General features: G+C 41.7%; 1 protein-coding gene across 1 annotated transcript in view; it reads left to right on the forward strand.

The window, feature by feature from the left end:
- arhgap9 (Rho GTPase activating protein 9) overlaps positions 1 to 16,977 on the forward strand; it is a 46,049-nt gene extending 29,072 nt beyond the window's left edge. Inside the window, exons 7-21 of the mRNA XM_061070077.1 lie at positions 860 to 925; positions 2,998 to 3,144; positions 3,260 to 3,358; positions 3,716 to 3,777; positions 3,895 to 3,982; positions 4,386 to 4,481; positions 4,863 to 4,961; positions 5,754 to 5,859; positions 6,280 to 6,399; positions 7,471 to 7,569; positions 8,739 to 8,816; positions 9,114 to 9,167; positions 10,672 to 10,806; positions 13,189 to 13,294; positions 16,787 to 16,977. Coding sequence (XP_060926060.1) covers positions 860 to 925; positions 2,998 to 3,144; positions 3,260 to 3,358; positions 3,716 to 3,777; positions 3,895 to 3,982; positions 4,386 to 4,481; positions 4,863 to 4,961; positions 5,754 to 5,859; positions 6,280 to 6,399; positions 7,471 to 7,569; positions 8,739 to 8,816; positions 9,114 to 9,167; positions 10,672 to 10,806; positions 13,189 to 13,294; positions 16,787 to 16,973 — 1,542 coding nt within the window. The 3' untranslated portion in view covers positions 16,974 to 16,977. The remainder of the gene's footprint in view (positions 1 to 859; positions 926 to 2,997; positions 3,145 to 3,259; positions 3,359 to 3,715; positions 3,778 to 3,894; positions 3,983 to 4,385; positions 4,482 to 4,862; positions 4,962 to 5,753; positions 5,860 to 6,279; positions 6,400 to 7,470; positions 7,570 to 8,738; positions 8,817 to 9,113; positions 9,168 to 10,671; positions 10,807 to 13,188; positions 13,295 to 16,786) is intronic.
- The last annotated feature ends 233 nt before the right edge of the window (positions 16,978 to 17,210 follow it).

Below are 17,210 nucleotides of genomic sequence, written 5' to 3' on the forward strand. Positions count from 1 at the left end.
AAGTAGACACAGGCCGAGACGAGAGGGAGAGATGAGTGGTTTCTACATTTTCACACGCGGCACGAGTTGAGGACTTAAAGTCGACACATGAGAAGCAGTCAAGAGATGAAGGTTGTTCTTGATTCTATAACTGGGTGATTTGTGATAATGAGCATCTATGATGTAAGTTGATTTTTATTTTCCTACACAATATTATTATGTAGTTCTGATGGCTTTTTTTCTTTCAGCAGCACGTGTCTTAAACTGCCTTTTTTTTATTCTCAGAGGTGTTAGTACCGACTTTGACATTCTCAGAAGAAGCTGATGTGACTGTTGTAATGTGGGTGTTTGTGATGTGTGGCCCAGTTCAACAACTAAAAGTCCCCAGTTCATTTGAAAGGCTGGAACCAGAGAATCATTTTGAATGTCTCACACTTACCGAGCAAGTGCCTTTCATTAGCTTCAGTTGAAAACTTGCAAGTGTGTGTGTCATGGCGAATCAAAGAGCATTTTGGCCTGGCAGGATGGGGTGGGGGGGGTGGGGGTGGAGAGAGGTTTCACTGCTGGTGTGACAGTTAGCCGGGGCGTCATTGCCTGGAGTAACAGATTATCTGTCAGCATCCTGTTGCTCATGTGGGTGTGTAATTTACCCAAATTGCTGTCATTCCGCCTCAGACTTATTGCTGCACAAATAGAGACGCCTCTCGTTTCCCCCAAGTTAAAACATTCTCAGATCTTTTCTGCCGGTCGATTGCGCAGAAAATTGAGGCGACTTGTGTTTTTAAATTTGCATTAAATATAAATGGTGTCTGTTCATGTGCGTTTCCTGTGTTTTTCTTCCTGCATCACTCTTCCTCACTGTCTGTCTCTCTCTCCGCAGCTGTCATCCGATTTGCTTTTCGGGAGCCACCAGAGGAAAAATGACTGTGGCTGGCAGATGAAACAGGTGAAACTCTCCTCCACCCGCTGCACTCTTTCATAGCCAGAGGCCGTCTCATTCACCTTGACTCTCACCTTGTAAAAGAAAAAAACAATAGTCAAAAGATTGAAGTAACAGATAAAACCCTGCACCAGCTTTACATATTCTGTCTACACAGCATCATGCATTTGTTTAACAAATCAGGACACCATGAGATCTCTGCTGGCTTTGTTTTCCACCTTGCCTCTGTCACAGCATTAGAGAAAATCCTGCTTCATGTTCTGCTCGCACACAACACAAGAACTTTGACGTGGAAATCTATAGATTGCTTTGCTTATTGCGCTTTAATAAAAACAACCTTAATGGCAACTCCTGCTATTGTTTGCCTGTCTGGCTGTGGTAAGGTAATCCTAAGTGTTTTGTCAGCGCTTAAAGGGCTTTTGATGGAGGGTATTTTCCTCATGAAAATCAATGAACTTGAGTCATTAGATTTGCAAAAACTGCATTTCCACTGTATTACTGCAAAATACGTTATAATACTGCCAGCTTTGCTCTTTAGATTCTCAGAGATCAGCGTTTATGTATATGAAGGTGGTGAAATAGCAACTCATGGTGTAAAAAGAAAGGCTGTTATCCAAGCAGTTCTTACTGAGACATGTTGCATCACAGTGGGGTGTGGGTGCGCTTGGTTTAAAGCCCTTTTAAAGGCCTCATCTTAGCAAAGGAGCAGATTTGGCTCTTAGTGCTAATCCGCCTTGCATGAGGAGATGGCAAACATTAGGAGGGATATTTAGTCTGATTGTTGGAACTGGGTTACAGGGAATCACAAAGGTACTTAATTATGGCTGTTGCTGCAAAAATTGAATTTGTGTGAATATGTGCATTTATGTGGGGATGATTCATTCTACATATGCATGGGATTGTAAGCGTAGATGTTTTGCATGTAATGTCACACGTGTGCATGTATGCATCATTGTGTCTGTGACAATCTGTCTCTCAGCCGTTCCCGGGAACTCAAGCAAAACTAGTGGAACTTTTAAAGGAAACTAGTTTGTCTCCATCTGCTCATGGGCAGAGTTCTCATGATGAGCATCGATGCTTGAGGTCATTGACGTTTCTCAGATTGCCAGAATGCTTCTATTTGCAGTTCATCAATTACTGTTTGTTCTAATGAAGTGCCGCTGCATTGTTCACCCTCAGTGAACTTGCAGCTTAAAGGTATAGTTTACCGAAAAATGTATATTCACTCATTATCTACTCACCACTATAAAGGAGGGGTGGGTGAAATGTCTGAGTCCACAAAGCACTCCTGGAGTTTGACGGGTAAACAGCGTTGCAGTCAAATCCAATACAATTTAAGCAAATGGGGATCGATTCTTCAAACGTAAACAAAAACTATAGGTGAATGAGTTTCAAACCGGCATTTAGTGGTCCAAAATTATAAAGACACAGCATCAAAGTGCATTTCCTTATCATCTACATCCACTACAGCAAAACATGACCTTGAGGAAAAAAAGTCAGAAGGTCTTTATCTTAGTTGTAACATGGAGTGAAAAGTTCAATGAATGGAACGGAACAAAAACAGCAACGGACACAAAATACATATTCATAGTGCGGATTATAAACGGAAAGTTCCATGCAGACTAAAGATTGAATATCCTTTATTCCGTTGTTATTTTCCAGGCTTTTCATGCATTGTTTGTATTAAGACTGCAAAGCTCACTGATCTCAAAAGCTCTCAGAAAAAATCGGGGGAGAATCTGCATGATGAGTTTGACCTTTGTGCTGCTCCTTACTGTTGTTTATTTCTAATTTCAATTGTTTTGCAAATTAGGCTCATTGTACTGTTGTATTCTGTTTACCAAAGGCAAGAAACTCAATTAAATACTAAAATATATGGTAAATATCATATAAATATACTTTATATATATATATATGAACATCTGCTTACAGTTGTTATTTGGAAAACTAATCAAATGGGAGTAAGTTGTATATTTATCTCTGTTGACACACAGTATAATAAATCCTTGCTTCTCCCTTGTCTATCCGTTCCACCTCTGGCCCAAACCTGTGACCCTGACCTTTTAACCCCTGTAAAGAGCATGCAGCGCGCAGCCTCCTCCGACACCCTCAGCATGACGGCATTCAGCAGTGCAGGTGCCAAGTGCCGTAATTCTGCCTCCGTGCATGAAGCCAAGCAGCAGCTCAACCACTCCCAATCTATGATCCTGCCTGAGAATGGCAAGGTACTCGTCTCCAGAGCACATACACACAAGCAAGTAAGCTGTGAGACACATGGAGAGAGACAGGGAAACCAAGGGAGACAATGCTCCGGTGCAATGACCACATACTGTTTTTCAGGTGGCCCAGCAGTGCAGAGATTACACCTGTAACGTGACCAACATCGTCGTGGAGCCTCCGTCCCCTGAGAGCTCTACGGACAGCGACGGCTGCAAACCGGTGAGACCACACTGCCTCTTCACTTACAAATTAATATACCTGTACATGTGCAATATTTGTATTAATTTGATATAATGGACTGAGAGTTTGTCTGTCTTTATATATTGTACTCAACACATCCAACTTCATAGATTGTATTAAACGGGGCCATACCGCAGTGGGAGACTGTACAGCAGCTCCCCTCCCGCTATGTTTTTAATGATGCAACACTCAAGTTAAATGGGTTCGCTCAGGATGCAGTAAATTTCACAGAGGAAAAGCCCTCTGCTGCACTTTACTGTTAACATTTGAACATGTCCTCACATACTCTTATTGTTATTGAGAGATAATAATTATTCAGGCTTCTCTTCCTCTCAGGAGTTGGAGAAAGCCGGCCTCTTGAACAAGACAAAGATTGCAGAAGGAGGCCGGAAACTGAGGTGAGGAGACAGGGATCAAAAACAAAAAGAAAACCTGTTTTTAGGAATGTATTATGGAGTATATTTGTTTGGGCTAAATACTGACTGAGCAACACACACCTGTTTGTTGGGTTGCAGGAAAAACTGGAGTCCGTCCTGGGTTGTGTTGGTTGGGAACAGTCTGGTTTTCTTCAAAGATCCTAAATCACAGACACCGTCCAGCTGGGTAAGAGCTCAGAGAAACCTCCTGTTTAATGGTTTAAGTCAAGGTTCGGGTTATGGTCACAAAGTTAAGTTTTGCTGTAGTATGGTTTTTTTTCGACAACTAGGAAATAATTGCAGAGGGCCAATGATGCATTGATTACAAAATCCCCTCCCTAAGTGTGAGTCATGTCAGAAATACCCATGTTGCTAAATTTGTTGACTTCTCTTTTGAAAAATGCAAATGGCAACATACCCAATCCGCTAATTCTTGTCCGAGTTTCTTTCTCCTCACGGGTCACTGCAGTGAAATGACAAGATATCAGCTCTTGTGATCACCCAAACCTATCGATTTAAATCAATCCACTAAACTAAATGTTGAGAAAATGTTACAAATATGTACCTTTTACATGTTTATTGAAAAACAGAAACCAGGAAACAGTCGCCCTGAGAGCAGTGTCGATTTAAGAGGTGCACAACTGCAGTGGGCCAATGAGCTGTCCAGCAAGAAGAACGTCTTCAAGGTAAGAGACAAGAAGGATCACAAACAGAAAATCAAGTAGGAAACAAACTTTCATTATTTGATACATTTATGTGAACCTACATATGAGGGAACATGGTTAAAGTGAGTAGAAAAAACACAGTGGGATTATATCTGTCAGTAAAGATTTCTTATGTAGGAGAGAAGTGGAAGTGGGAAGCTTACTTTCATCCTGTCACTTATCAACGATGACAAGGAGGAAGCAGAAATAAGTCTTCCAGTTAAATTTGGCAGAATTAAGTGTTGTCAGAATCAAAGAAAATTCCATAGAAGCGGGAAAATAAATCAAAATTTCCTGAATGAGGAACTTTGGGGACAGTTTTTCATTGTTTCATATCTAAATTTAGAAATGTTGATGTTTCAGCTGAGGACAGTGACAGGAAATGAGTTCCTGCTGCAGTCGGACACGGACTCTCTGATCAGAGAGTGGTACAAAACCATCCAGAGCGTCATCGACAGGCTGGTGAGACACAAACACACACACGACACACAATGAGTTCTACTTAGTAACGAGGTATTTCACTGTTTGGTCGACTCACAAATCTCATCCCTTCTCTCTTTTACTGAATTTTAAACATGCAACCTGTTACGCACCTTTCTGTCTTCTTTTCTTTTTAAATTTGAATGTTTTATGTTCTATTCATTGTCTTTTATGTCAATGCAATATAAGTAAACGGCCTCACTTTAGGGGACGTGTAAATTCATTTTATAGTGAAAGGATGACGAAAAACCTTTGAACAGCTGAAAACTGTAAAATGTCCCACTCACACATATGTTGGTCATAAATGTTGAATAAACAAAGTAGTTTCAGTTTGTTGCTGCTGCACTCATCAGTCTTGTTCTACTGGCTCCTGTTTCCAATTAAAAAGAAAAAGTTTCATATTAAACCACAGTTTACCACACATCGGAGTAGGTGGAGGCCAAAAAGGGAGTTTAAAGAAATTTAAACTCCATTTAAACTTTGTTTTGCTGTTTTTTGTTCCACTTTACAAAATTATGTTTACAGGTTGTTTGATTAAACCCATTTTACCAAAAGACTAAATACTATTTTAAGAAAAAAAATATATATAGGTCAAAATATCTTCATCGGGCCCTTTATTAAAAGTAACATTTGGTTTTCTGGTCAAACCACCACTTCTGCAATATGTAAATACATCTCTGCTACTGTGTGCAGCAGAGTAGTGGTAAACCAGTTTTAATCGAGGATAAACAGTGAGTAGCATAATGTTTCTATGTTCTACTCTTGTCCTCCCAGGACCGTGAAAACCCGCTGGACAATGTCCTCCTGTACTCCCTGAGGCGAGCCGGCAGCGTGGAGATGCTGGACCACAGCGGAGATGAGGACGACAGGAGAACAGCACGTAAGTTCTCACCTCATGACGCCGCTCATCTCTCCATTCAGACGTCCCTCCTTCACACAAGCATCACACGGAACCCGTCCCTGCCCTCAACTCCACACAACAACCTCTCACTCCATCATCATCGCCACTTTTTGTTTTCTTCAAACTTCCACACAGGCTTCTTCCATCCCTCCATCCTCTCTTCCATCCTCTCCTCCATTCAGCCCACTTATATTTTCACGCGGCCCCCCTGGCAAATCATCCCCCCGTCAGTCCTGTCTCACCTCCGCCGCCGCCCGGCCCTCCCACTCTTCATCCTCACCACCATCCCCTCTCACCTGCTCTCCTGCCTCGCGGCCGAACGCCCCACACTGACCCCCTCCTCCTCTTCTTCCTCCTTCTCTTCCTTCTGCTCCACCCTCTCCATTCCTCCCTCCGCAGTCCCTCGCTCGTCGTCCAACCTGGAAAACACGGAGAGGAAGAGAGTAAAGTCGCGACTGAAGAAGCTGATCCTGAAGAGACCTCCACTGCAGACTCTGCAGGAGAAAGGCCTCATTAAAGGTGAGATTTCTGTTTGAAGTCTTCAGTCTATTTGAATGCGTTCGTATCCTTTATTTAGCGGCCGTGAATAATGGACTTACAAGTTCTCTTTTTCTCACTCATGAATTTCACAAATAAATCTATCCAGTGGACTTTTGTTCTGAAGTTGTAGATATTCTTCCTTTAAGCCGGCTGTCGTCACAGTTACGAGAGCAGGCGAGAAATCTGTGTTTATCCCGTGGTGATGCCTCATCAATCGTGGATGTGAATCGCTCGCCTTCTCCTCCAGAAAAAAGTTTTTCACACAGCTTGTCTGTCGATAACACTGTTAGGACATCTGTTATGTGTCTTTCCCAAAAGCTGGATCAATCCCTGGGCTTTCCGTGTTTTTTTTAATGGGTCAGAAGAAGTAAAGTCCATTTTTATGTCCAGGCTGTCAACTGAAAGTAACAAATAATATATAAGTGGACAGAAAAGTCCCTTGAGTGCAGGTCAGGACACGCTAGGGAAATGTTAGTGTGAAAAGGATGTGAATCATTTCCTGTGGCCTCTAAAAATAAGGTCGTTTGGGTTTTTCATCTCTGTAGATGAAACCTTTTATATGCCTTTTAAGCAGCTTTTTGAAAAGCTTAAATATGTTAAATGATAGGTTTTTATCCATATTCTGAGCTTAAATTGAGCTTAAATGCAAAAAAATGCTGTTTGGGGGTATTTTCATTTGCAGGTCATTGTAACAAAAATATTGGACTTTTCCAGCTACTATGAGAGTAGTTGGAAAGTCTGATATAGTTGAATGGGTTGCAGTGACCTCATTGACTAACCAAGTTCATTAGAGCCCTCATCAGAGAGCCACACTCTGGAGTAAAGGTTTGCATATGATTTGTTTCATCCTATATAATATATACAGTACAGGGGTTGAGTTGCATCATCAAGTGTGAGCCTTCATCTCTGGGAGCAAAGTCCAACGTATAGGTTTCCTCCCTCAGCGAACTATCTCGTCTTAACGTGAGCTTTTAGCACTTACATCACGTCTGTTATGTGAGAAAAAAAGTTAACAGTAACATAAAAATTGTGCTTGTGTTCACTCTCCAGATCAGGTGTTCGGCTGTCGTCTGGAGATGCTCTGCGAGCGGGAGAAGAGCAAGGTCCCTCGCTTCGTCCGACTTTGCACCGAGGCCGTGGAGAGGAGAGGTAAGAGTCACTGCAGACTGATGGGATCTGAATGACCATCAGTCTCTGCACCTGCTGCTCAGCACAAATCATCAAATTGAAATTCACAGGAAAACGTTTTTGATTTCAAGAAAGAAAGTCGACTCAATTTTGCACAGATTATGACAGTTGCCAGAGAGAGATTGATATTAGAGAAAATTGAGTCTTGTTTAGAAACATTTTTGCAAGTAAATATTTACTTCACATTCGTTCAGTGGTGTTTTGATCACGAGAGCTTTATAAACTTAGTTTTTCATTCAAGGTGTGACAGGCTGACAAAACCTGATGGTTCTCATATCTATAGTATAAAATTACTGTGGTAGAAAAGGAAGTATTTTTCTTCAGCTCTATAGTGGCAAGTATGTCTTTATAGAGGAGAGATGTTTATTTTCTGTGAGATTTCTCCCACTCCCCATTAAACTGAACCTTTACTGAGAGTCGAAGGTTAAAGGGTTTCAAATATCGAGGGGCAGCTCACAATTCTTTTCATCATCAATTAATCTGGAATTTATTTCCTTGATCAATTCATAATTTAAAGTATGTAACATGCCATAAAATGGGGGAAATTTGTCTGGCTAACCCTAGATATTCAAAAATTATCATAGTAGAAAAACAGCAAATATTGATGTGAGGGATCTTGATCAAGGTTATTTCATTTTTGCTTAGACTACGTCTTAAACAGCTAATCTATTATCAATATATTTCCCTTCTGTCAAATTGAAAACGGGCCGTACAACCTGGACCAATGAAAACGTGGTTGAATCACAACAACATGGAAATAACAATCAACTATATTCACGGTTCTGGTGCATATTAAAACATCTTCTCATAGGCTGTGTATTTTAAAGCTGTATCATGATACATGAAATGTCACTCAGTGGCTCCTTGTGACTGTGAAGCTGTGTAGTCTAAGCTTACTGCAAGAGTAAAACAATCAGTGTTTCACAAAGGCTCACTTGTTCTTCCCTTTATGTCATTATACGTTATCGTGGGAAAAGCAGAAACTCATTACACGTGTCGTGTTAAGAGGAAGTTTCCACCAAAATGTTCCTTTACTTTATTCAAAAGTAGTGAACAAATACATTAGGTGTGTGTGTTTTTCAGCGTTTGAGTGTGTGTGTGTACCTACATCCTTGTGTCTCATATTGCAGGACTGGACACCGATGGAATCTACAGAGTCTCAGGAAACCTGGCAGTGATTCAGAAACTCCGCTTCCTGGTGAACCACGGTGAGGAGGACGGGGAGGAGGAGTCACACTGATCAGTTTGTGATGATTAATGCTGATATTTTCTGGCAGGTGGAAAAAATCATTACATTTTCATCCAATTTTTTTTTACTTCAATTCAAGACAATCCTCCCTGATGCTCTCTTTTCTACTCAGATTGTACATAACGATTAAATATGAGTCATTGCACAGACACACACCTCTTTATACCTGCGTGGAATCTATACCTCTCTCACTGCCTGTGCACCACGTCCTTTTGATGAAGTGAGGAAAAGCTGACTGAGTAACTGTTTTCCGCAGAGCGAGCGGTGACTACTGACGGCCGCTACATGTTCCCAGAGGAGTTGGTACAAGGTAGATTCAGACGGACGAGCAGAACAGTGGCTTTCATGTATTAGTGCTGGCCCGGCTTGTTTCTTGTGCATTATTTGTTGCATAATGCGAACAGATCTCCGTCAAACACACACACACACACACACACACACACACACCAGCAGACTAACACGCTGAGCTGTGTGGCGCCGACGTGCACTGAACGATGAAAGTTTGGTGCTTGTGCTACCATTTGCTTAATGTGTGTGTGTCCCTGAGGCTCTTCTGCTTTAAGTTTTCTGATGTAATACCACGGAGCAGGTTGTACAGAGAGCTGTCGCACGGTGCACGGCTGCCACCAAGTGGAGGAACCGGAAAGTCAGCAGCTCGTGTGCTCGGAGGCATAACATCTCACTGACTAATGCTTCTCTTCATAACGTGATAGACAGCCTTTTTTTTGTTGTTTTTTTTAAACATATATTTTATTGGTTTTAGACATTTACATCAATTGACATACATACAAGAACCTTCCCCAACCTGAACATATGGCAGTATAAAATGACAGTAAATAATACAAATATCACAAAAATTGCTAAGTTATGATTAAAACATGAATTCAAGAAGGCCAAAAACTTACAATGAAAATACTAATTTAGTTTAAACTAAATTAAAACAAAAAAATTAAATAAATATATATGTACATAAGTAAAATAAAATACAGTCACAAACATGAAACAGAGTGCAGCGCACATTCCTCACAACAGATTAGTCACTTCACATTTCCAATGCCTCTTCAATGTCACCATTCTTAACGAAGTCCAAAAACATCTCCCAGATACTGTAAAATTGAGAAGCTTTCTTCTTAACTATATATGTTAACTTTTCAAGACCCAAACACGATGTGAAGTTTTTTAACCAGTGGCCTTGAGAGGGGCAACGCACATTCTTCCACGACAGAGCGATTTAGCGCCTGGCCTGTAGGAGACACAGGTCAACCATTTTTCTTTCTGTATTAGACAGAGAACAATTGTCTGGATAGAGGACATGTTTTTTTAAATATTTGAACCATTTATCTCATTGACACCGAGATCAAATTAAAGCTCTTGTTTTCTTTGGATCTATTTTGAGAAGCACTAGTCAGGCCTGGATTTTTAAAGAATGTGTGTGTGTGTGTGTGCTTGTGTGTGCGTGTGATTTGTGCGTGTGTCTCCTCTTCCTCTCACAGAGCATCTCTATCTCCCTCCTGCAGCTACAAGCCTTCATGTTCCGCCTCAGCCCCGACGTGAATTCTCGCTCTGTTTACGTTCCTCCGTTTACACAACGCCGTGACTGTAACTCCACTTATTTTCTCTCTCTCTCTCTCTCTCTCTCTCTCTCTCTCTCTCTCTCTCTCTCTCTCTCTCTCTCTCTGAATTCAAACTCTTTTGTCTTTCCTTCACGTATTGCCCCACTTTTCCTTCACTTCCTCTTACCCTGTCTGTCTGAATTTCTCGCTGTTCCCCTCATCCTCTCTCCCTCCCTCCCTCCCTCCCTCCCCGTCTCTCAGAGGAGAAGCTGAATTTGGACGCCAGTGAGTGGGAGGACATCCATGTCATCACAGGAGCTTTGAAACTTTTCTTCCGCGAGCTTCCCGAGCCTCTGGTGCCCTACGGCTTCTTCACAGACATCGTGGAGACAGTCAGTGAGTGACCACTTTCAGACCCAATCAGGCTCCACTTCTCTTTTACTCCCTCCCCCTGAACGCTGCGTCTGAGCATCAGTCAGAGACGCTCGTCTTTGATCCGTCTGAGAAAGAGATTAAAGAACTTTGTCGGTTGATCTCATCACTGTGTACAAAGCTTGTGTGAAATTAAAACTAAATAGCAGCAAGAATTACATTTTTACATGAGGTGAGATGGCTTTTTCTCCAATTCCAACCAAATATTTATTTTCTTTAATTTGACTTAGAAGAGGGTTATAGATGTAAAAATTTTGGTTTTATTTGGAATAGTCACAACACTGCACTGCTGTGGTCCTAAATAGTCGCTGTCTGGTGCATTCCCACTTTGCCAAACTGTCGTCAAAATAAAACTGCATATACACAGCACTTTTTTCCTAGCTAGAAATGTTTTCCACAGCCGTACACATATGTTTTTATTGTTAAAGATACATAAAGACATTTTTATAGCCGCTTTATACTTTAAAGACAATGATATGTAAAAGAAAATGACGCTTCCTGAGATGAAACGTGAATGAATTCTGAGGCAAGGAAAGAGTAATTACATCCTGACACAGCTGGAATTTATTGAGCTGCATCAAATTAAAATGAAGCGATGGTCTCCCCGCAAAAAAATAAAACTTAAATTACAGATCTACACATATTCATAGTTGCAGTTTTCCATACTGTAAATACATTTTGACACCTTTATTTAAAGGATGAGAGTGGTGTTGTTCTATTTCTATATTTTTTTTATTGTCAGCGGATCCCATGAATGAAGAAAAGGAAAAAGCGGCAATGTGTTGTTTTTGTTGGTTTTCATTACTTTATGGCATCTCCACCCTGCCCGTGGCACTAAGGCTAAAAACCCATTCACTCGTACTGACGACATAAATCTTAAATATGTGCCACAAATGTCTTAACAAAGACTCTGTATTCTCCTTAAAAATATAATTTAGGCTCTGCATAACAAATCCTTCTCAGATTTAAGTTAGTTTCATTTATCAATTCATTTTGTGTGCGGCAGCAAAGTGTGTGTGGGATAACTTCCCTTTATTGTCTGTTTTCAGTGAGTTAGGTCGTAAAAGGTCATTCACATTTCATCTGCTGAAGACCATAGCTCAGTGTTTATCTCCCAAGACACATCTGGTCCATTCCCATCTGCAGTGACCATAGCAACCAAAGTTAGAGAGGAGGCTCTCATAGATAAGACAGACAGAGACAGGGAAGGGAAACACCCAAACACCCGGTGTCTGCGAGTCTCAAGGTCGTTGAAATAAACATCAGGAGTTAATGTTTAGGATTAAATTGAATTTCCAGTAGAATATTAACAAATATGTATATATAGAGGTATGGATGTGAGGAGTTTTACCCAATTGGATTTTTTTACATCCTGATGTTTGACCTTTAAACACTGGGTATTATTTTGACTAGGTAATGGTAAAATAGTTAATGGTCTGTATTTATATTCTGTTTTTCTTAATGACCACTCAAAGCACGTAACAGTACAGTTTTCCTTTTCACACACATTTTCATACAGTGTTTCTACAGTTTGTGCAGCACTTTCTCTATCATACATCATTCACACACTTCTGGCACAGCCGTTAGGGGCAATTTGTGGTTCAGTATCTCGCCCAAGGGCACTTCGGAACTTGGTATGGAGGAGCCGCACCAAAGTACAGCGAAGTGAACTCTGTAACCAACACCAGTCCTGATTTTGTGCTCATCTCTTTTCTCCTGCAGTCAATAAATGCTTCGCTTAAAGACTTATGAAGTCTCCAAAAAAACTAGAAAAAAAAAAAGATTTCCTCCAGACTCATTGTAACAGACTGTCTAAATCTGTCTATTTATTGAATAAACCAAATCAAACACAACACTTGTTATTCACTAATCAAGGTTCTGATCTTTTCATAGGATTCGTTGGCATGAAGAAAATTACGAAATATCTCTAAACTCTTTATCTATGTGCTTCAATTAGATGCAAAATTGCCGAGACCGCTTTGATACGACGGTGTATAACGATATCTTTTGACTTATCCTAAAACAGGAAATAATCTGCATTTTAATATAGATTACATTCAGTAAGACATTTTGCATATCAAGAATAAGAAATGTAGTGTAAAAATGTAAATGTATTCATGTGTCTGCACAGCCTGTGATCAGCGCTTCACTCTTCATCAAACCACGGTGGTGATAATGGATAATTGCGAGCTGCTGTATCGAATTAGATGTTGGAGGCTAATAAAGTACATGTGATATCAGTTAGCGGATACAAATCAACTTTTTGGATGCTAATAGAGGAATGTAATATCATGCAAAGGATAACAATGCGTTGCGATCTGACATGTGTGTTGCTTTGTGTCGCAGAGATGTCCGACTACATGGATAAAGTGGATCGTCTGAAGTGTCTGCTGCTCAACCTGCCCCCCCCGAACCACGACACACTGCTGTTCATGTGCCGCCATCTCAGACGGTGAGTGGGGGGGGATTGGAACCATGTGCTGTTGTGTCTGTCCTCATCTCCGCTCTGTTTTCCACGCAGCCCTGATGGTTTCAGGGTTATTTCATAAGGCTGTATATTCCCCTGGTGCATTTCGGGCCATGAAAGAATGAACCACATGCCCTCGAAGGGAAATCAAGTCTCCTGCTTCTGACTTGTTCCTTTAATATCGACCACAAGATGGTGTAGTTCCCTCGTGGATGTCAGGGATTTTCTGTCGTGGGATTGTTCGTCGCTCGGAGATTGCCAGCGCCGCTCCGCGATCGCACTGTTGTTAAGTTTGGGTCGTCTGAAGATGAAAAGGCTGGAGGAAGATGAATGGTGCACGATGCTTTGTGAGCCAGTTCCTTTTACAGTACATAAAATGTGTGTTTTTTACCGCTTATGGTTTTTCCTTCCACTCCAGGGGTGAGTGTTCGTGATCTGAGGCCGATGTTTGTGCCAGGGTGTGGTGGGCCCCATGAATTTGTCAACTCTGTGTCTTTCTCTCATTTTCTCTCCGCTGTCACCCCCCCCCCCCTTCTGTTTATCATTTATCATCTTCCTGCCCAATCGACCTCTTTCGCCTCTTCTCTTGCTGGCTTGCCACCATTGTTTCCTCAAGTCCTCTTTATCCTCTTCCCTCTCTTTTCACTCTCCCCTTCCTCTTCCTCTTCCTCCTTTCTTCCTCCCCTTTCTCCTTTTTCTTCCATCCACCCCTGCCCCCACCCCCCCCCCCTTGTGCCTTCCCTCCGCTCTCCTCCTTGCCTCGAAGGTCCCATGGGAGCCTTGTGGTTCGTCTGCTGGAAGGCATACCGACACCACCGCCGCCACCACTGGAACCTCTCTCTTTTCTCCCTCTTCGCCCTCTCCCTCGCTCGCTACGTCTTTTTTTTCTCTTCCCTTTCCTCTCCTCTCCTCTCTCTCTCTTTTTTCCTCCTCTCTTTTTAATGTGGAAGTTTTGAGCAATTGCTGGCTGCTTCTGTGGCTTGGTGGGAATGGCATTTTTAGAAGAATGCCTCATGCTGTGGCTTTAACCCATTCCTGAGTCTCCCCAGATCACACACACACACACTCAAAGACACCAGGATAGTTCGATACAGGCGGGGGACACTTGCATGCATGTATCTACTTTATAAAAATACACAAAAGCATGAACATGCATGCAAAACTGAAAAGTGTCAGTCCTGAGTTTGCAAGATTTATGTCACACGTTGACCATGTATATACTTGTAATTCCAAAGATTAACTTTAACAAGACTATGTGTACAGCAGTAATAAGTAACTAAATGCTAATATCTTAACAATATTTATCATGGTCAAGACCTTAGTAGCCCATCATCTGTAAGCATGCTAACAATGTTAGCGCTTAAAACAAAGTACAGATGAGACTAATTGAAATATCATCAGCTTTATAGGTTTCTTGCCATAAAGCTGTTATTGGACCATTTTAGATTTTGACCTGCTTTGGTACTTTAATCCAAAGTGGCTGAAAGCTTCAGTACAGCAGGAAACCTGAAGGAGAGGAGGTATGCTCTTCAAGAGGACAAGAGAGGATTAGCTCTGATAGCATTTGGAAGCTCGGAACACCGTCGGAAAACCATAAGCGATACTGAGATGTCCTTGTGTTCAAGGATGGCAATGCCAGACCACGTTCCTTGGAGGAATGCAGTGGCTGAGCACAAGGTTGTATAATTGAGTTTTAAGTAGTGGGGTGCAGAGCCCAAGCCATTGGATTTTGATTTAGGTGGCCATGGGTGGCCAGTGGACATCAATTTGCACCAGAGTGACATGTCCCTTTATGGGCTGATCAAAGTTGCGGCGTCACATTCTGGACTTTCTGAGTTTCCCTGTATATGTATAGGAGACCTGCCAGAAGGGCTTTGCATTGGTCCAGGACAAAGAACCATGGTTTGCAAAGTGGCCCAACCAGAATGCAGATGCAAAGAGGTCAGATAAGCATAGCTGGTCATCACACACACACGACTCTCACAACTTTGGCTGGGTGAGACATAAATACATTTTTCTATCCATGTAAAAATATTTGTCTGACATACAAGCCGAGATCTAGCGGGAGTCTTCTGGCAGGAACGACAGCTTTAGCTGGGTTTCATCTGTAGCAGTGATATGAGAATCCGTGCATGAAGATAATAAGACCCAAGGAGGTGGTGTCCTGAGCTCTGGGCCAACCGAGACAAGAGCGAGGACTGAGCTGCAGCTCCAGCTTGGCATCTGACGACTGCACCCAAGCAACCAACTGCAAATAAACGGGCACGTGCATGACCAGTGTAGAGGATGTGTGTTTTCAGGTGTGTTGGTATTGAAGGAGATTGTGTTTTTAGTCGTTCTCTTGCCCACAATATCAGTCTGATCATAATGGTGTTAGATAGTCGCTGTTGGATTCTATCTCTTTTTATTGACTTCCTGGTGCCTGCAAATTGGCTCACAGCGCCACCTGCAGTTGTGGTGAAGGGAGGATATTTGTGAGAAAAAAATCCTCTGCATGACCAACGGTGTGGTATTTGTAACAAAAGTCACATGATATTTTATTTTGTCATAATGGTGTATATTTTTTTAAACTTACAGAAAATATGTTTTTTGTACGTATGAAATGTTGAAGGGTTTTGTTTCTTAAAGGGACTCTTACCTTTGTTGCATTTGAGAATTACAGCACATTCAAATCATCCCGCCTTCCTCCAATGCCCCACCCCCTCGTTCCCATCCGCGGTGTTTTTTTGAAGAAACTTTATTTACAGGCAGACTTACAATACTGCCTCCGCGCACGCACGTGAGTTTTTGTTTACCAAAGCAATGGATTCGGATTCAGAAGCACCGGTAAGTTATATACATTGATGACGCGGGCCCGAATGCGCCACAAGAAGCAGACGGAAAACCTGCATGTCCATGCAGCAAAAAGACAGGTCTGTCGGCCAATAAGGTCCTTCGGTCCGAAGAATTTTATTGGTTGAAGTTTTCACTAAATATTATGAGAGTGAAATAATTGTTTGTTTTTACTCCTGGTGGGTCTGTCTTGCATTTTAGAGTGTCATTACCTTATTAATACCAATTTAATCTTATACAAAAAAAGTGTAAAAATGCAACAAAGGTAAGAGTCCCTTTAAGCATAATTTGTTAGAAACAAGTGCAGTATTAGTTTGTCAGATGTGTTTTGTGTTTGCAAAATAAAATGCATTAGTTTGTTAATGGTGTTTTGTATTTGCAAACCACACTGTGTTTGCAAGTGAATGGTTGGGAATGAATATTTAAACCAAAATTTATACTGGTCCGTCTACTTTCTCCTGTGATATTTCATTCTGAACCACAATTGTTACCCTCCTGGTGTCTCCTGAGGAAGTTTCACTGAATCACCAACATTCATCATCTATTCATTTCTGTTTGAAATGTCATGACAATCCAGTAGTAGTTTTTGTTGGTGTTTTAGGTTTTATTCAGAATTGTATTTTTTCTCTCTTTTATTCATTGCAGAGTGCTGGAAACGTCCGATTCCAACAGAATGACCCCACAGAACATCGGGATTGTGTTCGGGCCGACGCTGATGCGCCCGGAGAGGGACAACGGCAACATGGCGGTGAATATGGTTTACCAGAACCAGGCGGTGGAGCTCATCCTCAGCGAATACGACCACATCTTTGGAAGGAGAGGCCCCCCTTGATCTTTTTCGGACAGGGCTTTGGGGGGGGGGGGGGGGGGGGGCTCCTGCAGATCAGACGAAAGCACAAGTAGTGCAGCGTTTGTCCTCTTCGCCTGTTGACTCATATGGTGTAAAATGGATTTCACATCAAAAGATAATTATGGGGTAAAAAGAACCAGGACAGAAAGCTGCTAATCATGACATCTGGCCTCCATATAAAGCCATGTGAAAACAATAATAGTAAAACAAGCCAACTTT

The sequence above is a fragment of the Limanda limanda genome, chromosome 4, assembly GCF_963576545.1.
Source record: "Limanda limanda chromosome 4, fLimLim1.1, whole genome shotgun sequence".
In the NCBI taxonomy this organism is placed as follows: Eukaryota; Metazoa; Chordata; class Actinopteri; order Pleuronectiformes; family Pleuronectidae; genus Limanda; species Limanda limanda.